At 44.0% G+C, this 22,353-nt stretch overlaps 1 protein-coding gene across 2 annotated transcripts in view; it reads right to left on the reverse strand.

Moving 5' to 3' along the window:
* cntnap2a (contactin associated protein 2a) overlaps nucleotides 1-22,353 on the reverse strand; it is a 270,768-nt gene that overhangs the window by 70,144 nt on the left and 178,271 nt on the right. For both annotated transcript variants that reach the window (XM_031584073.2, XM_031584072.2), the window contains exons 14-15: nucleotides 10,744-10,900; nucleotides 7,505-7,632 (exon numbers count right to left, since the gene is read on the reverse strand). In XM_031584073.2, coding sequence (XP_031439933.1) covers nucleotides 7,505-7,632; nucleotides 10,744-10,900 — 285 coding nt within the window. The remainder of the gene's footprint in view (nucleotides 1-7,504; nucleotides 7,633-10,743; nucleotides 10,901-22,353) is intronic.

A 22,353-nucleotide genomic window follows, 5' to 3' on the forward strand; every position in this document is an offset into this window, starting at 1 on the left:
GCACATCTTTCCAGTGCAGAGCATTTACGTTAATGGAAACAAGGAATCCAAAATGGAAAGCTTACAAAGAACCGAGAGTGGAATACAGGAATACATGTGTTATGGAACAAAAGTAACACCATTAGCTCACCCTTAACAAAATCCTCGTCATGCTCTCAATCACAATATTTAAACTTCTATATCTAGACCAAAAACTAAATTACACGGCTTGCCTTTCTGGTGGACTATTAGGCTTCCTCAGTCTGCTACAGACCACTATCCATTGGCAAATCCCACGGTAGATGCGTCAGGTAGAGCTCCTGAAACAGTCATCAGGGGCCACTGGGGACCGGTTACATGACCGGCAGCCGCCACCTTCCACACGCATGTGAGAGAGAGAGCTCATAAACCTTCCATCCGCCAGAATCAGGCCCCCCCCCCCACCCCCATGTGCAATCATGAGGGATGATGGTGCATGCCGCGCCCCTATAAATCACTCCAGGGGCGTCAGGCTCCTGAAATGTCCCTGTTTACCAGTCTGGTATCCCTCTGCCGACCCATTCGTCATTAAAGCAGATGGGTAGCGGTGTAACTTTACCAGATGGCCCGGTTACAAATGGCTGCTAAACCAGAGGTCATTAAAAGGCACTTATTCATGCCACGGTTGTGGGGGGTGAGCAGACAAACACCAGGTCTGTGTGACTATTTTCATTTATAACTCCACTTGACCTTGAACTGTTTGCAGAGCGAGTACTGAGCCAATTGTTGCAATATGAGGAAAGACAACAAAATTAAAGAAATAATGCATTTGTGACCTACTTAAAATTGTGATATAGAAACACAGAAAGACAGCCTTCTGTCTATGACAGAATACAAAGTACTTCATAAAACCATGAATTATTATGTATCATGGATGATGGTCCATGTGCCTGCAATAAAGGTGAAATTAAATGATTATACATTAGTATGATGGAGGCCAGTGGGTCCAGCGGTGTGCAGTTTCTAAATGTAACTTCCTGATGTCTTAGCAGATGTGCTATAGAGGTTAGTTAGAGAATCGGAGTCCCCTTTCTAGCACGGCTGTCTCTCATAGCTGAACCTACAGGTTTGGATCCAATATGAACTGTGCATCTTACAACTAACACTAGCTCAACCCATTTCTTCTCACATTTTCCCCGTAATTTTTTAGCTATATTTAGTTGTCTAACTAGACTTTCCAGTCTTGTAATTTCTGTAGGGCATACGTGCACCCCTAATTACTGCTTGATGTATGGTATTGGGAGTCTACCCTCCTCAGTCTCCTTGGAATGTCCAACGGCAGCATCTCTCCTCACTGAACAACCCAGGGATCTCTCTTGAAACTGAGCGTGCAAGAGCAAATTTTCCATTTCAAACAGTCCCTGTCTGACTGCGCGCTTCATATTTTTAAGGTTTCCTTGGAGAGCGGTATTCTCAGCAGTACACTTTAACGGCCCTCCGACTCCCTAAATAGGGGAAGTTTATTGTAATGGAAAAGATGGAGAGACCTTTAAGTTTCCAAAGTAAGATAGAGTGAGCACAATTAATGAGGGAGACAGCGGATAAGAGAAAGAGAGAGAGAGAGAGAGAGAGAGAGAGAGAGAGAGAGAAAACGAAATTACACTAGGACTGATTTTCATTTGACTCAAATCTTTTTGAGAGGATCGCCTGAGGTGAAAAAAAAAAGATTGCATACTCAGAGGGAAGACTACATCTGCTGATGAGAAACACTCATGGGAGATAATGAGCAAAACAAGACGCCTTTCTTCCCCAAACTTGAGCGAACGTCTCTAACGGTGTCCTCTGGAGACAGACACCTTTAAGAACCACTGCAAGAACTGTATGCTAAAAAACACAATTATGAATCTTCATTTGAAAAGGGGGAATCATCATAATGATGTCACCACAATGACAACCATGACCGTGGGATGCCAGAACAGGTTTGTCATAAAGCTAGGTTCTGACAAACATCAGTCAAGCTATTGAGGACAAGTTCACTGCACTGGAATGTGTTCAATTTACACAATAATATATCCAATTAACAAATACAGTACACACTCAGGTCGTAGGTCATAGATGAGACCGAGCACAAAACATTATTAAGAGTTTTGAGAGAAACATTACATTTAATAGATTTCAGAAATGGATGGATGGTTGAGGGTGTTGGATCAGGGTAACCCTTTCTTTTATAGTTCCATAATTACTAAGTATTTACCCAGTAAATATATTATTAATTGTATTATTGTAAATATATTATAATTGTACTATATTATTGTTTAATTAGCACAGGTAATACGGTAAGTGGGTAAATATAGAGAAACTACAGCTGAAATACTCCACTGTTACCCATCAACTCAACGGTACGGTGTAGCTGTGACCAGTTCAGGTTGGTAATAACTCAGATATAAATGCGTACTTCCTAAGAAGTAGGTGACCAATTCTTAGAAACTTCTCTTCTATTACCCATCAAGTTACAACAGTCGTTTCAATTGTGACTTGAATTGATGGGTAATAGAGGAACTGTTTCTAAGAATTGGTTGTCCACTTTCCATGGAAGCATGCAATTAAATCTGATCAACCTAAACCGATCACAACTACACAGTACTAAATTGAGTTGATGGGTAACAGTGGATGTTTTTCAGCTGTAGTTTCTCCTCTGTATTTACCTACTTATTACCTGTGGCAATTACCCAATAATATACTTCAATTGAGCATATTATTAGCAGGTGAATACTTAGTAATTAGGGAACTGTAAAGGGAAGGGTTAGCAATTTCAGCGGATGGCGAGAATGGATGCGTCATTAATTGCGTGAATAAAAGTGAATTGATCTGGTACACCTGGAAATGAAGGCGCATCACAGACCTCTTGGTCAATAACTCTTGTTGATGAGACGAGGACAGACGCATGCAAAAGGGAAATCGAATGAGGATGGTGATGGTCAATTGTCGACACACACACACATGCACAACACTTTCTGATAATCCTACAGAAGAAGAAGAAGAAGAGGAAAGAAGAAGAAAAAGAAGAAGAAGAAGAAGAAGAAAACGGCTTGTGTTTCTTTAGAGAAAGAGAGGGGAAAGAACAGGAACACTGCCTGTGAGATACCCGCTGAACTGAAGTAACAATGTGAGGCGTTGCTAATTTCATGGATGGCTGAGCACAGAACATTGAGTGGGAGATACAAAGCAGTTCAAAAGATATGGCCGTTGTTTATTTATACCATCCAAATTACTCTCACGGGACCAGAGTCCTGTGTTCTTTGCTGTAATAGATTGAATATGTTGTTGGTTCACTTAAAAGGAGAGTGAGAACTCGTTTAATAGTTATTTTCATCTCAATTTTAAATGCTAAAAATACAATCCAAAAGAAGTATCCATTGTGAGTGGAAAGGGTGCAAAGGGAATGACACACTTATAAAAACGAATCCTGCTGCTGTTTCCAGATTTGTCATTTTATTAGGTTGCTCACTATGAAATGTGTCATTCCATCAGCTAAGCAACCCACATGGAACAGGTCTAGAAAAAAGGAATAGGAATCACATTTGTTACGTACATGCACATGCACGATAAATCTGTGGTAAAGAGTTTGCATATACATTTCATACTAAAATGATGAATGCCCCTTCAACATTCGAGGTAGGTCATATAAGTATATTTATTCTGTTACTGTAAAAGAAAAGTGCCATAATGAAGTGTGTTAACAGACAGTTATCGTATAATTATAATATATAAACTAAAGACTTTTTCCATAGGTGAATGGTTATAAGGCTGTGGATATGCAACCTGCATACCCTGTTCCACTGTACTCAACCGCAGGATTTCACTCAAAACGATCCCTGAATCCACTATTGAATTATGGATATTACAACAGTTTGCCAATGAAGATGACTATTGCAATCAGAGATAGCCAGAGAGCCCTATAAAACTTCTTAAATTGGAACCAGTGGCAGTACAGTTAGTTGTGAGATCCATAATCTTTAGTGGGCAAATGGCTCTTATCAATCATTCAGAGAAACTATTCAGATGTGTGATGTTAAGTGCATCGTAATTAGATGTGTGTAATGCATTTTACATTTCAAAGAACGGCAGGCCCGCCCCCAGCGAGTGCTCTCATTTATAATTTTTACCCTCTACTGGGTTAATAATGCAAGTCAGGGATATTATATTCCCTTATAAGTGACAGGGTTATCTGTCTTTATTAATTTGCCAAACAGCCCAAGCGTTGAAACAGAGAGCTCCTCTCTCTCTTTCTCTCTCTCTCTCTCTCTCTCTCTCTCTCTCTCTCTCTCTCCCTCTGTTTCTCTCTCTTTCATGGCGACCGCAGCAGTACACATGAATGTGACGCTTTATTAGTTCATCATTTGTTATCTTTTTGTGCGGTCTCCCGGTGATAAATGGGTGTTGGTTATATTACCTGCTGTGGGGCAGTCGTGTGTTGCGTGTTGCGTGAGGATCTGGGGGGATAATTACTCCAAATGTCTGGCCATAACATACAGAAACATACGGAGGCTCTCAGCTCTGTGTAGAACGTCCTTTTAAACACTGGAGCTCCTGACTTGGAATCAGGGTTGTTGTTGAGACTAAAGGGCAGTGATGCAAGATGATTTAAACTGCAGAGTACAGATAACAAATAACAAAGATATCCCGCCCTCTACGTTTAAGTTATGATTACTTGTTCAATAGGAATAGACAGCATGACTCGTGACAAGCCAAGATCAATACAAACAAATCAATGAGAAAACCTTTCCAATAGACATAATTTGCAGCAATAAGCAGTACAATTTTGAACAGGTGGATAAACAAGGGCATTTATACATGGTGCAAATTCGGGTATATTATGTACAAAGACAAGCCTCCTTCCTCTAAAAGGCCTTGAAGTGTTTAGCACTTACATAAGCACTCACTTGCAAAAACTGCTGGAGAGTGTTGTTCAATCATGCATTTTCATTGACTTAAAATAACCTCTCAAAACCATCTACAGTAGGTTGTGTTAAGTACTCCAGTAGCAAAGGCCAAAGTCATAACTAAATACCAACCGACTTCTGTCCAAAGCCTTGCTGAGTAAAGCACAGGCGTAGGCTGCACTAATCATTCTTCAGATCAATAGTTATGGACTATTTCTAATGTAGTATTATGGAGGAGGCCTTGGTAATATAGTGGGGTTGTGTTTGATTGCTTTACAGTGTCTACAGATGCAGCAAGAAGTTGAAAGGCCCAGTTAAAAAGTAAAAAAGTATTACATGCCTTAAAATATAGCCTCAATATATCAATAATCAAGAAAATATAAATTGATTGAAGTCAATCAGTGTGATACTGATTTCAGAGCACAACTGACAAACATCCACAAAAGCAAATAACATTGTTCTCTCACTGGAAAAAACAAGCTATTTTACAAAATGTGATTCTGAACCATCACACGTTGGTAAACATCAATTAAGGAACAAACAAAGAAGAGCAAATCTGCTTGTTTGTAATCTAAAACATTCCATATTCTCATAGCACCACATCGACAGTGGACACAATGAATGGCCACGTCACCGAACCCACTCCCTGGCTAAAAATCACAAAAAAGTTTTGGAAACAAACGCCATTACACCATAGAGGCCCTGCAAAGTACTCATTAATTGCATAATAAGGCCAGCACAATGGCTCCCCCTTGTTTTGTTACATCTTACCGCTTTGATAAACCTCCTGCTATTTACCCGAGCATTTTGCCTTTAATGAACTAATTTGGAGTTCTTGCCGTAAATAATGTATGAGTCTTTAACACTTTGCTCGGCTTGCGCTGAGAGGCATTTGCAGTTCTGCTTGGGAGCACACAGCCGGTGCGCCCTAACATTATGCAGAGGGCCAAGTGGAGCCTTCCCTCTCGGGATGGCAGTTATCCACAGAGCATTAATATACTTTAACACAGGCAAGACACTCAATATTTGCATTCTAGAGTGTGGACCAATAGGGTGGCTTTTTTTTTTTCCTGAGTTAATCTACCGTTACCGAACCGCTTGCCTGACGTCTTTTGGTCATAAATAAACAATAAGATGAATAACTATGAACGCTAATGCTTCTTAACGCATTAGCATGGTGAGGAGGTTTGCTCCTGTTCGCTCGCTCACTTGCACGTGTGTGTCGTCCCCCCCCCCCCCCCCCCCGCGTTGTGCCGTGGCCACCACAGACCCCCTCATGCACATCGACCACCGATCCAAACCAGCCCCCTGGCTTCCTCCCGCTCCCATTAGGCACCTGACTGGACGGCTGGGGGAGTGTCTCCTTCTCTCGCCGCAGGTGTGGCCGATCTGCACGAGCACCACGGCTGGCGTCCCCGCTAAACAGGTGACTGCAATCAGCCCGCAGCAGCTGATGTAAGCAGTAAGCACAGTGCAATTAATGGGGATAATGAGGCGTGGAGAAACACATCGCTTCACCCAGGGATGATGCTGGGGGAACTGGGGGGATGATGATGTGTGTGCCGGCTGCCCTTGGACTCGGTTCCGGTCCAGTGGATGTTGGTTGGATGCTCCGGACAGCAGCTCATGCGGAGAGCTGTTTGGTAGCTTAACTGTTTTCAGATGCACTGCTTTGCAAAGTTAAGTACAGATCATTGTTTGGTGGTTTAACTGTGTTGGATGCACTGTTTTGCAATTTACATAAAGAAAAACAGTTTTGCATGCAGTGCATTGCGATGTGAAGTGTTCAACTGATAGAGAAAAGCGCGACCACACCCAGGCGAGGGGTTTGACAGCGAGAGAGCACGCATACTTATCAAAATGTATATTACTGGAAGTCGCTTCGGGAGAAAAGCGTGCTAAAAAAATATCAAATTGTTTAGCAGTTGTTTAGCATCTTAATGTTTGATGATAAACAGAGTGGTAGTTAGTATCTTAAACCCTCATGCCAATTGACATGCCTTGACATTTGTCATATTTCCCCAGTTTAACTCCATCTTAACACTTGATTGCAATGATACAGGTAGAGAGGAGTTGACTAACTAAGTGTTTCAGCTGCATGGCTTTGCAATGTTACCTCTCCTGGCATACTTGCTCACAACTGAGAAAAGGATAAGAGGTGGGGATAGAAAAAAAAATGTGTTAGTGTCTGGCTTTTGTTTGTTGTGTTGGGGGGGTGGTGGAGGAGGCGGTGCAGGGGTAGGATCACCTTCAAAAAGTGATCTTCGCAAACTCAGCTTAACAAATTCTCTAAATCGGAATGTTTCAGAGTGTCAGCTGGTGGTGCATCATGTTGAATTGTTAAGATGTTTTGTTAAATCCTTACATTTTTACAAAGTATTAAATTCTAGGTTTCACCATGACAAAAGTGTGGCTTCTAAGGTCATGATGCACACCGGATGGGGTGAATTACAACCAAAAGCTTATTTCGCAGCTATTCTCTTAGCCCCATTGCTATACCACATAACAACATGAGTGAGTGTAGCATTGACTGACTGATAATTCTGGTAACCTTGGTCTGAAGAGAGGAAAGCAACAGCATAATGAAAGAGATGTGAACTCACTGTCTCCTTGACAACGTAGAGGCCCCACCGTCAGTTTAGCCTCTGAACCAGGTCGATTCGTGTCTCCGACTGCTACTTGGTTGACAGGTAAGTGGTCTTTATAGGCCAAAAGTCCAGAGTCCTCACGCCTATAAAAGAAGATAATACTTGATCAATGACCCTACTAAAATGAGGCTTATACCTGGCCTGTCGTGACCTTCCCATGGGCGAAAGCCTCACAACATGCTTTTTCACTGTCATCTCCACCTCTTATCTCTCTCTGAGGACTCTTAGTGGAGTTATTCCGTGTTTTGCCAGGCAGAGGGGCATAATGGGAAAATGAAAAAGTAAAAAAAAATAAAGAAAACAAGGAAGAAAAGTGCAAACAGGCTTATAATAATAATAGCTGTCTGCTTAATGATAGCACTCTATGTAATGACTGTAAATATCCATCAAATACAACATTTTCAGAAGTAGACAAACATTAATACAAAACCCTTATTACAAAGTCAGGAGGCAAAGCATCGTGCGTGCATTATTTTAATGACAACATCCATCATCGCAGCAATGAGACAATGAAACGAAAACAATTATTCCTGGCAAAACGACAAAACATCGTTCATGGGTTTGAGACAGAAGCTCCATGCTGTGACATGTTAATGCTGTAACTTGGCATTCGGATGCGTGAGGGAAGCATGACAAGCACTTGATGTGTCACAATTAGATCCTGTCCATCTGTGCCAATCTGACACATGCACACACACACGCACACACACACACACACACAGTCTGTAAAAATACAGCATTTTTCCATCTACAGTGATCTAAATTTTGTCCGGTTTTGAACTGAAAGTTAACTGTTTTGAACAGAGTATCTAAATCTAAATGTCTAAGTGTCTCTAAATGAGTTTAATTAGAGTTTTGCTGGTGGTGAACATTGACTGAGACAGGTATCCGTGAATTTCGGAAGAAGTGGTCATTGAATGCATTTTGTATCTAAGCAATGGAAAAAATATCCACAGTTTAGTTCACATAATACTGATATGGTGAATGTGTTAAGTGCTTTAAGTGTACATGGTATTGAGACAAGTGTGAAAATGAAAGTGACACCTACAGAATTGGGATTATCATGTCAACATCTGTAGAACTGGAGCGCTGCTACTTACTGCTAATAGAAAACGTGCTAAGTGTCATGTCAGAACCGCTGTAGTGAGCCTTCAGCTCGCGTGGCACGCAACTTATGTGAAAAACAGGCCGTGTGTGTGTGCCAGTGTGTGTGTGCATGTGTGTGTGTGTGATGGTGCACATACGTGACCGCCACGGCAGCATTGAGCTGCCTTCATTAAGGAGCAGGGTGCTAGTGTTTCTTTTATGTGTGTGTTGCATGTTCAATGTTTGTATCCATGTGCAGTTTATGTTTCGCTTGTGTTTATTTATTATGGCTGCTTTATTATGTGTCGGCTATGCCGTCACCAAGCCCTAGTCCTTTGTGTACGTTTTTCCCAGCTCTATGGGACTCTTGTCGCTGCTGTGAGCCTAAATGTTTAAGTATGGCTGCTGTGAGCCACAGGTGTGGGTGCCTGCCTATGACACACCTGCAATCAATAATTGGCATGAGCCAATTGCAGGTAAGTGTCAAGGCTACTTAAACCTGCCTTTTTCTTTTGTTCAGGAGAGCCACCGTTTAATAAGACGTAAGTCTTGGAGCTCTCACATGGACTAGCAAATGTGGTCCTTTTTACTTATTAGTAGACTGTTTATTGCTCATTTGTTTGTGGCTATGATGCCTAGATATTTGTCTTTTTGAAAAGATTAATTTATATTCATTTATTATTGTCATTGTTTTTACTGCCTTATGGCCTTAGTTGGGTGTGATAAAGCCCATCTTTATGACCATCTTCTACCTCCTGAGTCCTCCATGAGTTTCCATCTAGCTCTAACCGCGACAGCTATCCCGACCTTTAACAGTGTGCCAGTGCGTGTGTGCGTGTGTGCGTGTGTGCGTGTGTGTGTGTCTGTGTGTGAGGCTGTTTGCAGGAGTGGGCTGACCCCCACATTACAGTATGCATACATGTGTTAGCGGGAGGGACAGCGGGGGGGGGCAGTGCGACGCATGGCGCTCACGTTTCAACCCACTCCAATTTACTCGACTCCCCACGGAGTGACGACCACTGGCAAGTGTTCATTAGTTCCTGCTTGGTACGCAGCCTGTTGTGAGGGGAACTCTCAGTAGGGCTACTGTGATGATAATGGATAAACAGGGAGCCTTGCATTGCATTGCAGAAGGCCACCATCACCCCCTTCTACTCCGTCTACTCCCCAGTGTTCCACCGCACCGCACCCCCCCCAACCTTCCTGTTCCTCCTCTGTCATTGACCATTATTACTGAGGCCCATTACTGCTTCCCTCGGTACTGCAGATATGTCACTTGGCAACATACAAGATGAACACCGCACACACGGTTTACTTGAGGGGCATTTGACAGATGACCTTGACTCTGTGTCCGGCAATTCATCCTGAGGGAGTTTATGTTTCATTACCTGTGAGGCAGCAGGCTAACCTAGGACCAGGTGCGATAAGCCCGTCAAGGCTCTGTGTGTGTGTGTGTGTGTGTGTGTGTGTGTGTGTGTGTGTGTGTGTGTGTGTGTGTTTGAAGGGTGTGTGTGTGTGTGTGTGTGTGTGTGTGTGTTTGAAGGGTGTGTGTGTGTGTGTGTGTGTGTGTGTGTGTGGGTGTGTGGGCTACACTTCATCTCTCTCCACCTTTCACCACCTTTCACAACAGGAACCAACCCAGCAGCTTTCGCAGCCTCTCGCTGACTGGTGACAACTGTTTAATAATTGTTGGACCACAGTGAGTGAAGGAGAGAGAGAGAGGGAGAGGGAGAGAGAGAGAGAGAGAGAGAGAGAGAGAGAGAGAGAAAAAGAGAGGGGACCGCTGAGGGAAAAGTCATTACGTGGCATCACACAGCTGGGAGAGATGGCTGGCTGGAGAAGGTCAGCCATTTTCAAAACAAAAACCACACGTTGTGACACAGCACAGTATCCTTTTGACAAACACTCACTGACAGGCAGCTCTGGAAAAGAACCCAGGGAACGATGACGGGGGAAGATGGGAGAGAAAGAGAGAGAGAGAGAGAGAGAGAGGGAGGGAGGGGAGACAGTGAGAGAGTGGGTGGGAGAGTGAGAGAGAGAGAAAGAGGGAGAGAGAGTGAGAGAGAGGGTGGGAGAGAGAGAGACGGAGGGGAGTTTTGTTTACTTACCACTGTTTCTGGTCGGCGTCGCAGTTGCAGTAGTACTTGGGGTCGGTGCAGTTGCGCTCGATCCCGCAGGTGCACTTCTGGATACCCGGGCTGGAGCCGCCCCAGTAGAAGTGCTTCTCGCTGCTCCGGCCAACCCACCATGTGTACGGGATCCCGTCTGCAAACACACAGAACACACACCACTCTCCATGAGAAGGACTGCCGCACGGGCACACTGATCAAAGCACTCAGAGAGAGAGAGAGAGAGGGAGAGAGAGAGAGAGAGAGAGGGAGAGAGAGAGAGAGAGGGAGGGAGAGAGAGACAGGAGGAGAGGAGACGATAAGCCTGGGATACTGATTGGCTGCCAGTGCTAAGAGGGAAACCACAAATCCGAACAAAAATAGTGTTGGAAACTGCTTCACAGTACCAAGTACCTCCTAACTGAGCTGGCCATGCCTTACCCTCTCAACCTAGTTATTTCCAAGCACACCTGCAACCCTTGACATTTCATGAAAATTATTCAGGACTGTATAAGAGTGAAATAAAAACAATATTCACAAGGAGCAATATATCTTCTCCCTCTGTTTCAAATGTCTGACTTCTCAGTGAAGGTCATGCTGCTCAATATGTGATGTGATATTGTTTTTCTGGCAATCTTAATCATACGAAGGGGGTAAGGAGACTATGTGAAATCAGTTCACTGTTCTTGGCAATCCTTATTCTTCAAAATAGACCAATCCTTATTCTTCAAAACAGACCCAAATACAACACATTACCACAACCATAGGTTCATTTTTTCATTCCAGGCAACAGAAAAACAATGGTTTTCTGTTGACCAAAACTGGTAATTTACTAAATGTCATTCGAATTGCCATCAGAGAAAATAAACAGAATGGTAGTCCTGTTTGATCATTAACCTAAGCCCCTGGATGATGGCTCATACATTACCCACCTGTTGACAAGATGGATGACAACCTCCATTATATGGTAGAAAGCAATTTACCCATACCGGTAATTAACTTTCCAGCCATTTTGAGATGCCGTCAGACCAAGGTCAAAATGATTTTACTCTGAACTCAGAGATCTCTTCACACTCTGCAATCTCACTTTCATTTTACTTCCCTAAATGCTGTCTGGCCGAATGCACACTGTAGCAAGGTGCAGTCTTCTTTAAAACCTCGTCTGCTCTGTTCATCAGATGGCAACACTGTTGTGCTCAAGCAGAGTTTGGCTCAGTGAGTACAGCAGACAGGCCACATGCATCTCCCTTCATTTCTGTGCTTTCCCAGCAAGTCTGCTTTCTCCCAAACAGATTATCTGTGGTTTATTCAGTCTGTTTTAGTGGGTAAAGAGCAGATGGGCACCTAGCTTTATTGGTTCAGCTCCCTGCCTGTGTTATCAGCACACAGGCCTCGTGGCAGACAGATATGCAGGGGAGCCATCCATTAATGGTGAGGTAGGATGGGAGTATGTGTGGATGTGTGTGTGTGTGTATGTGTGTGTGTGTGTGAGAGAGAGAGTTTGTGTGTAAGTGTGTGTGTCTGTGTGTGTGTGTGTGCGAGAGAGAGAGTGTGTGTGTGTGTGTGAGCGAGAGAGTTTGTGTGTAAGTGTGTGTGTCTTTGTGAGAAAAAGTGTGTGTGTGTGTGTGTTTGTACATGTGTGAGTGTGTCTGTGTCCCGTGTCTGTGTGTGAGTGTCTTAGATGGGAGCGATTAATGAAATAAATAAAAGAGAGGAAGCAGCCAGTGGTCTCCCTCAGCCTGAAGACAGTCTCCATCTTTATGGAAGTCAATTAGCAGAGTATTTACCTGCTGTTCTAAAATGGGGGCTTTGCTCATTTTTGCCATCCCTCCCTGGGAGAGTTCTATGCACGCAGAGACAAGCACAGGGAGCACCAGGGCTGCAGGCAGGCACACACACACACACACACACACACACACACACACTACACACACACACACACACACACACACATACACACACACACTACACAATTGTCTGACTCCAGTTATGCCAATCTCATCCATGTTCCTGTGCACGTTTGCAGTGGTGAGCCATAAAGCGTAAAGAGTAAGGTGGGTTGAGATATTTGGGTGATAGTTAAGGAGAGATAACTCTTTGTATTGAGGGCAGCATGTTTCTTCCCCCCAGCCGTGAAAGGGAACAGTCATACATCATGCCCATACGGCCCAATAAGGTACTGGCCGGAAGCCGTTGGGGGAGGGGCAGGGAGGGCGAGGGAAAGTGACGGCAGTGAGGGTGGTGGGGGAGTGGGCGGTTGATGCATTGATGCAGGTGTGAGGCAATAAACCTTTCCAGCCCTGAACTCCTGTTGCACTCATTTACTTGCACCCCCCCCCCCTCCCCCCTCCCCCCCATACTTCTCCTCTTGCCCCATGACAACCCAATCCCCCCCCCCCCCCACCCCCTTCCTACCCAGCACAGGAGGAAGCGGAAGGCGGGGGTGCTCTGCTGTGCCTGCTCCTGGGGTTCAGCTCATTAAACGGCGGGGCCAGCGCGGTCGGGCCTGCTGGTGTTATCTGCATGACCTCCCTCCTTCCCCCGTCCACCTCGGTTCACGGCAGGGCTCATCAATCACGCTATTCACTGCCGGCCGCGGGGCCTCACCTTCCTCAAGCTCATTTGCAGGGGAGATGGAGTGGAGTGGAGGATGCGGGGTGGGTGGTGGGGAGGAGGATGGGGAGGGCTCATGCCTTTCTGTATTCTAACTGACTGGCGAGAGCCCCCTTTGGAGATGCTGGGGTGTTGTGTTGTTCATCCCTTTGTCATCTATATGGAAAGCGGGCGATTCTCTGAAATCTGATTTCGCCAACCACCTACCACCCATTCTTAAGCATTCAAATGTAAATGAAGTGGGGAGAATGGAGAAGAGAGAGAGAGAGAGAAAGAGAGGGAGAAAAAAAAGAAAAGCTCATCCCTGTTTACGTGGCGACTCACCCGAATGCTGGCGCTAAGGGATTGATACGCATCGGGCGTTTGCGTGGAGCGCTGTTGAGCTGTACACCACAGAGCACACAGGACACAGACTGAGAGGATCTCACTACGTCGTCGTCAGAGCAAACAGATTAAGCACCGATTTCATTTCGACATCAAAGACATCACCGGCACCAGTGAAAAAATTGCAAAAGATCCAATGAAAAGCCAACAGTGGTTTGGGGACTGCATTTCAGAGAAGAAGAGCCTGTCTAGTTGCCGTGGAGAGCTTGGCGAGTTGCCGAGACATTCCCCTCAGAGGAACGTGACGTGTTTGACAGGCCTGTTGTGAGAGTGACACCTTCAGGAGTCTGCTGGCGTCTGTGCTTCTCTTGATTACACAACCTTCAGTCATAGAAGTGCACTCGATTCCTAGAGCAAATAACCCTTTTTTTCCACACAGAAAAAAATAAAAAATTCAAGTAATTTCCAGGGGCGTACCTCTCAATCCTTATCAAGCTGACAAACATCAAATAAACATATCCGGCAAATGAACATTAGAGTGGCATCCTGCCATTTTATTGGTGTGAATTAGACAAGGAGAAGACTGAGAGGGTTGGGGGGGTCCGGCTGTCATGGGTAAACCGTGTGCGTGTGACTCCTGGCAGCTGGGCCTGACTGACGGCTTCATTTTCGTCCGGGGTGATCACAGGAAGTCGCCTTCCAGGCTGGGAGAGTCAGGCTCTAGAAAGTTCTAATGGCTCTCAGAGTGTTCATGTGCCTGCTCAACGAGGCATTGGCACTTCCTCCCTCCCTCCCTCCCTCTCTCTCTCTCTCTCTCTCTCTCTCTCTCTCTTGGTCTCTCTCCCTCACTGTCCCTTCTCTCCGGGGTGGACCACTGGAGTGGGAATAAGGGGTTGAAGACGGAGGGAAGCTCATTAGGCTTCCCTAAATTGGGGAGCCGGGAGCTTCACTCCAAAGGAAAGATGGCACGAACCGAAGAGGTGAGAAGCAACAGGGTTGATCGAAAAAAAAAAAAAAAAACGAAACTCATTTAATCATCTCTGCGGCGGCTGGATATCTCATTTCACCTCTTTTTCCCCACTCATCTCTTTAACATCAGAGGCACATTACACCTCACAGGCGTCTAGCGTGCAACCTGGCCTCAAGTCCGGTGACACGGTATTGATTCCTATAATTTTCTCCTTTAGCGAGAGAGAATGTCATCCTGCCTGAAATGCGGATGGTGTCAATCGAATGGATCACGGGGGAATTAGATCCACACGGGGAAGGCACTGGCTACTGTCTGATGAGCTTCCCCCTTGAATTACTTTGCTGGCTTAGGGGGCTGGCAATTAATATTTCTGTGCTCAAGCTGTGCTGAAGAGTTGCACCGTACAGGCTAGTAAGTGGCTGAGTGCTGGATTTGTTAACTGTGCCAAGCCGGTTCCTAGCCTTCCCTCCCCCGACCCCAAGAGCTCTCGAGGTGGTATCATAGGAGTGAGATACAACCCTGTCAGGGAGAAGCTCCCTTAACAATATCTCTATTGATCTGCAATATCTCAGGGTTGGAGTCGGCTGACTTTAATCTGAGATGATTTACACTTCAAAATGTCTGAAGCGCTGGTTGTTTGCTCTCGTTCACTCTTTCCACACAGTGCCGACATACCTAATTAGACATTCAGTGACAGGTAATACGGAGCGCAGGATCATTACCTATCTCCTCCGCATCAGGGGATACAAAAATTGATCTCATTATACTGTCTGAATTCTCAGTGGCCATTAAAACAACTTTTTTTGACTAATCCGCAAGCTAGTGCTTGATGCATGATTTAAAACAAGAGGTTGGGGGGGAATCGAGGCCAAGGATGTAAGTGGTGATAATCCACAAGTACTATACAGCACTTTCAAATTCACAAACTCTTTCAAAGAAAGTGAGAACTGTTCATCAGCTGTTTATCATTCACAGACACTGAGCTGGATGTTACACTTAATAATGCCACTTTCACTAACTTACCATAAAATTCATATAATGAAAAAGAATAAGTACACAACTTCAAGCAAGAACTTTGATTAAAGATAGGCCATCCAATCAAGCAGTTTTAATTATATTTTAAATGTCAGAAAGAGGAGCTGCAAAGTCAACATAAAAATTGAAAGTGAAAGGCTTTGAAAGTAAAAGTAAAAGTGAAAGGCTTTGGGCTAGTTTGCTTGGGATCATATGCAGCAGATTAAGGTATTGGTAGACATTTACACATTCTTGATATCATATATCATATATATTATATAGATGTAGCCTACTGTATAATATTTCTATGTCAAAATGTGAGGTAGGTTACGGAGCTTGTGCTTATGGCTATGATGCAGTTGGTAGGAGTCCTTCTTATCCCTTGCAGGGCCTGAACACATAACTCCATTAGTGATTTGTGCCATTCTGCTCGGGGACTATGCTGTTGTGCATGCTGCACTTGCTGCTTTGGAAAAAATGGCACTCCCTCCGGATGCAGTGCTGTGGAGGATTCTGTGTGGGAACAAGGCTTGAGAAATGCTCTGCTCTAAAGAGACGCCGGGACACAAATGAGGTCATCGATCAATCAAGAAGATGGCTTTTTGGGGGGGGGGGGGGTTGAAGTTGAAGTCTGATCACATTATTGCCACAAGCTTGCAACCTGCACCACTTTCCCACACAACCACACTACATTCCTCCCACTGTGGTTGTCTCTTCCAACTATCAATCTTCTACTCTGCAACCTTAAAAAGAAATTCTTAGATTAAATGTACCTTGTTTGGAGACAAGAACTCCCACCTTAATACCGACTTCTCCGACACAATCATCTTCTGTCTCCCTGAATGCCTCGACATCTTTGGATTTCTGTGTTTCTTAACCTCTGCATGACTTTCACTAAATCCTTTCTTTTACTAATGATTCCCTACAGGAGTCATTTTGTTCCACAGTCTGATTACCATTGACACTGGTGTTATGATATATGATCCCATACGGGGGATTTAGAGATCGCATTCCTCTCCTCCATCCCTCCTCACTAATTCTGTTCTATGTTACCTCAGTGACTGACCTACCGTGCATATTAAAATGATTACTTAGGCCCTTCAAAAGGCCATGGCTGTATAGTCCTTAGCCGCGGGTAAATCAAAACAATTTGAAACAGAAAATGAGTATTAATTGGACTGTCGTAATTGCCGTTTTTGTTTTCTTTTTTTTTTAGGGGGGCACAGCACTAAAAAAAAGGACGCTCCAAATCCACTCCAAGCCCTGGCGTTAATCGCCCACCGTGCTTCATTTTACTGCGGAAAGACAAATCATTCTTCTGACACGCTGTCTCATTCTGTGCCGAAGTGCATAAAAAATTGTAATGGGAGAGATCATTATTGCCGCTCATCTGAATCACCGGCAGGACAGGGCAGAATGCTAATATGGAGTGCTAATATCGCCGGTGAAATGGGTGTGAGCAGATGTGATGTAGCGGTAGCCTCGAGCAGAAGTGGACTCATTTTTCAAACACAAGGACTCCTGCATTTCCTCGGCTCACTGAAACAGACCTTAAATAGCCACTGATAATGGAGGGGGGTGCCGCACTTCGCTGGAGGTAAACACATTAAGGGAATCTGACGCCAAAGTCAAGGTGACAAGGGGAGGATGGGAGGAGAGGATGACTGCTCCTTTCACACACGCCCAGAGTCGCTCTGCCTCGAGCTGCTGCCTCATTGGAGTGACTGCACTGCAGAGACGTGAGCAGGACACCCCTGTATCGCATGTGTTCAAGCGTGGAGCACCAACTGAGCATCCAAGCATCCTTTTCCCTACATGACGCTGTGGGCTCTTAAGGTTTCCCAAATCTCGATACCCGTTAGTAAGAATGTCCTAAGAGGGATTCAGAGTTGACAGGGCAGACCGGTGATATTAACTAGACTCCAGGGGTCTTCATTTATTTTATTGTCTAGAGATTACTGAGGCCCCTAGAGTGGAAGCCGTGTTCAATTACAATGTCAGCACTAAATAAGAGAGTTGAGAGTATTTCATTGCATTTCCGTGATGAAAACACTTTTTGAAAAACAAGGCGTAACAGCCAAAAGCAGGCCTAAAATAAACACCGGCAAATGAGGTGGAACAGAAATATATTGGCATATATAACAGAACGCCATCCATCAAAAAAGCGCTAGCGGGCCTGTGCTGCTAAAGCTCCGATTTCTGAGCCCACTTAAACCAATCATAACTCCTGGTGTTTCCATCAGCCTCTCGTTTGATAAGAGTCTTAACACGAAAGGCAGGATGTAGATACAACTCGGCTCATCTGGCTGACAGCACCACTGTGGGCCTGTCAAGCGTTTCAAAAGGGGTTTTAGGATGGAACCCTTCTGAAGCCTGAAGAAAATGAAAAGCATCATGCATTTTTTTGTTTTTCATCTAGGACTTTAGAACTGTTGGAAATGCTTGTCGAGCGCTCGAGGAAATTTCTTTCAGGGATGAGATTAATTCGCTGACGATCCCAAAAAGCTAACACAAATTAGCTGTGGCTGCGTGAGGTATGGCGGTGTTTGCACTGTAACAAGTAGGAGGTCGGCTGAAGATAATGGTGTTAACAAAAACAAGTCAAATTGGATGTTATATTAATAACCTGTCACAGGCTTGGGAACTCTGGAGAACAATTTTTCTGTCTGCTCGGCAGTCTTTTTCAACTCAGATAATGTTCTTCTCGAGAAACTAAATCTCTTAGCCCAGGGCTAAAGCAGGTAACTTGAGGCAGAGTCACACTTTGGGTGAACTATGGCATCAATGTCTGCTGCTCAGAAGCGTACAGACTGAACTCAAGGCATTCCCCCACCAATCAATATTTCACACAGCAAGAAGGATAGAACACGAGGTGAAGAAATCAAACATATAGAGCTAAAATATATATGGGGTGTGTGTGTGTGTGTGTGTGTGTGTGTGTGTGTGTGTGTGTGTGTGTGTGTGTGTGTGTGTGTGTGTGTGTGTTGGAAGGGAAAGTGAGAGACAAACCGTCTTTGTTTAGCTACAGTATATGAGGGCCAGCCATTTTCTGACAGTGTAGGTGTGGAGGCAAACAGGTCAGGCTGTTCAAGCTGGGATAAGAGAGAAGGAGACCGACAGTGTGGTGTAGGGTGGATAGAGGTTGAGAGGCCCATCTCTCTCCTCTGAGCTGAAAGCCTGTGAAATCCTTTACCAAAGCCTGAAGCTTGTGGAATCCTTTACAAAACTCTCAGACCATCCATGTACAGAAAATCCAGGTCTACAGATCTCCAGGCCTTTGTCTGCAGTGTGAGTATGCTGTAACTTTTGTGTAAAACAACGCAAACAACTTCTACCCTAAACACTGCTTTAATCCAAACTTTTAGCACGGCCATCTTATGAAGGTGACCCGTAGAGCGGTCTTTGTGAACGTGCTTAATATGAAAACACTACATTTGACTTTGGAACCTCTGTTTAAGTAAATGAGCGTGTCAGAATTGCCAAAGTTCCTGACTCTAACCCCTGAACCCAGAGGGTTAACCTGTCACCAGTGTGTAGAGTTTAATTTGCTTGTGATGAGCCAACTGTTGCTGCCAAGGTAAGCAATCAAGGATAGCAAAGGCTATGTCATCGATTACGTTTTTAAGTACTGTAAAATTCAGACAAGATGTACTCATTTTCTTCATTCCACGAAGTCACTAAATGTGTAAAATGGTAGATGAATCTGTTGTTCTATAATTGTGCCTGACAGGTGACATACAGAATCTCAACACGACTGTTTACACTTCACTCTCTTGTTGTTTAGCTTTGTCTGGATGCTATCAACACCAGCTGTAAGTGATGAAGAGCAGTTTTGGTGTGTGATTTTAACACATCCAGCTTGAGCTCCCTCTAAACAGTCTAAACAAGATCTCAATCTTGCTGAAGAAAATCTGTATTTTTTTGCATGCCACAGCTGAAGAAAAAAAAAACACACACACACACACACACACACACACACACACACACACACACAGAGAGAGTCTGCGACCAGTAAACTGCCGAGCCTGCAGTCTGCAGAGCCCTGCCACTTCGACACTCAATACTCTGTGTTTCTGTCAATTGCCACGTCCCCACACCCTTGACTAAGAATACGTTACTCACTCGACTTAGCATTCGTTACTCACTTTACTTAATTACAAATGACATTTTAGAACACGTATTCTGTAATCTGTAGTGCAGTATATTTAAAAGGTAACCATACCAAACACTGCATACACACATAGAATGCAAAGATCCCTTGTGTAGCTCTCTCTGCTTTTGAAGTGAAAAATAATAAAACGTGTCTGGGAGTCATGAAAGATACATTGAGATTCTTTGCTGCTCCCTCTCCCCCGGCTACACATGAGAAGGTATTGAGATTCAGTTTAGGTAGTGATTCACAAGGGAGCGCTTGAGGAAATACATACTGTATTTATTCACAGGCAATTTACAGACAGGGACAAACATGTTATGGTGTTCCATGATGTACTTGTGATTGTAATCTCCATGCTTGAGTGCTTAATTTAGACACAAGTGCGACAGCGCTGATAGACGTCATTGAACGCATTCTTTCTTTCTATATTCAACATGGATGCACATGCTGTGTGAATCGGGTTGAGTTGGCCAAACATGCTCCAGTTCCAGGGAACTGAGCCCTTTGCTAATACAGTGGGACAAGCAATAAGCCCTGTTTTGAAGAGGATACCCGTCTAGCAGACATGCCAGCGAAAATGAGAAATAATGTGTGGTTCTTGGCAGGAGCAACAGACAAACGATGTAGCGTCCTTTCCGAGCCAAATCAACTGATCGCAGTCATCCTCCAAAACAGATTGTCATTATGCGCATTACCATAATAATAATCTGTTGTGATTATTGCAGTTTCTGAAATGAGCTGTCAAACAGTTCACCTTCAACACAGTAAATGGTAAAAAAGATTTGCATGTGTCATTCCAGTGGATGGGGAGTGACAGGGCCTTTCCTAGTTCATGAAAAAGAGAAACAGGAAGTTTATGGCCTTACTTTAAAAAAAAAAAAAAAAAAGATTATATGTAGACTCACATCCAGTATTGCACAGCATACAATATCCTACAACAATGACTAACTAATACTTTGATACCTTGTACCTGCATATATTACAAATAAGGTTGGGATTGCGTAGAGGATGAGTCTTAAGTTACATTTAAGTACAGACAATTAAGGTGCTGTTACACCCTGATACATTGCACTTAATTGTCACAAGCACTGTAATAGAAAGCCGTTAGGTAAATTGGAAGTGGGAAGGCGATCCTAATGTTTGCCCATCACTCTCGTTGCTGTCTATAAGAGGACCCATGGTGGCTGAGGCTGACGCACCACAGGGAGAGGTCTTTCTGCTTGACTCCGACAAAACTGTCATGGGCCCTTCCTCTCTCCGACACGCCATTACATACAGTAAGTCATCCTTCTTCCTCACCTAGAGAATAGCCTTTCATCATAGCCCCTTTATACAGCCCTAACACATCCAGCGTAATAACTAGACATATTACTCTGTGTTCCAGCAATAGCCAAGTGGCCCAACACAGCCATTCACTGTCACCTCTTGTATGTCTCTGGTTCATGGTGACAGACTGCGAGACGGCCTCATTCAGCTCCCAGCCAGTTCAAGGTTAGCAAGACATGGATTTAATGCTAGTGAGTTGTCATCCAGAGCATGGTATAGCTCCGTAGGTCAAAGACTTCCTAGTTTCCTTGGCACTGTAATGTGTTGCCTTATACTGTACCATTAAATATTCATGCTGATACATTGGTGTTTACACTTGTCAGCCAATATACCGTTCAATGCTTGAAAGTGATGACAAGGGTGCCTCAAGGCTGGGGAGACACAAGCCAAATGCTTACCATGTTTTGGAAACATGATTGACACAGCAAATGTATGTGGCAAGACTTCAAGTGTATGCTTGCACGGGAAAACAGGGTGTAAAGTATGAATCATTCATGCTATCCTGTTGGATGACATCTTACTTCTTGCAAGGAGAAAATATTTTTAGTCTCCATTTATGAAGATTTGCAAAACATGTTTACACCCATTATCCTCTGGCTGTCATTTAGCGTTTTTCCCCCCAGCAACACACTGCAAGTAGAGGCATTTTACCGTTACTCTTTAAATATGCAGGCAGGGGGTTGGATGACTGACTTTTACAAGCGTATTAGTCATCCAAACAGTAGTTGAGTAGTTGACTAGCATTGTCCAAATAATAGTTGAGTTGTGGACTAGTCATTGTGGTTTGCATCGTTAACGATAAGGACGCTAAGAGAGAGGTTCACATGACTGACAGATATGAAGCAGTTTGAAAGGGGTAATTATGCCAGTCTTAATTAGACAACAGGACAGTGCCCACTCAAAGGGAGAGTGTAAATGATGGCCAATTAACCATCAGTTGCTCAGACCCCTAATCTACATTCTGGAGTGGAGACACAGTACATCATTAGAATGCTGCCACAACAAAACAGAATGGCAGTTGCATCTGAAACAAGTGTCCTCTTTCATTCCTTACTCCTTTGGTATTTATACTATTATATGGAACAAAATGTTATTCTATTATTTTGCTTTCTCTAAAGCAACACTCTGTATACTGGATCACATTTGTATTATTTAGCCCTTGCTTTTGTGGGAGAGCACACTGTTTCGTACAAAAGTACACGGTTTTGTT

The sequence above is a fragment of the Clupea harengus genome, chromosome 17, assembly GCF_900700415.2.
Source record: "Clupea harengus chromosome 17, Ch_v2.0.2, whole genome shotgun sequence".
NCBI lineage: Eukaryota > Metazoa > Chordata > Actinopteri > Clupeiformes > Clupeidae > Clupea > Clupea harengus.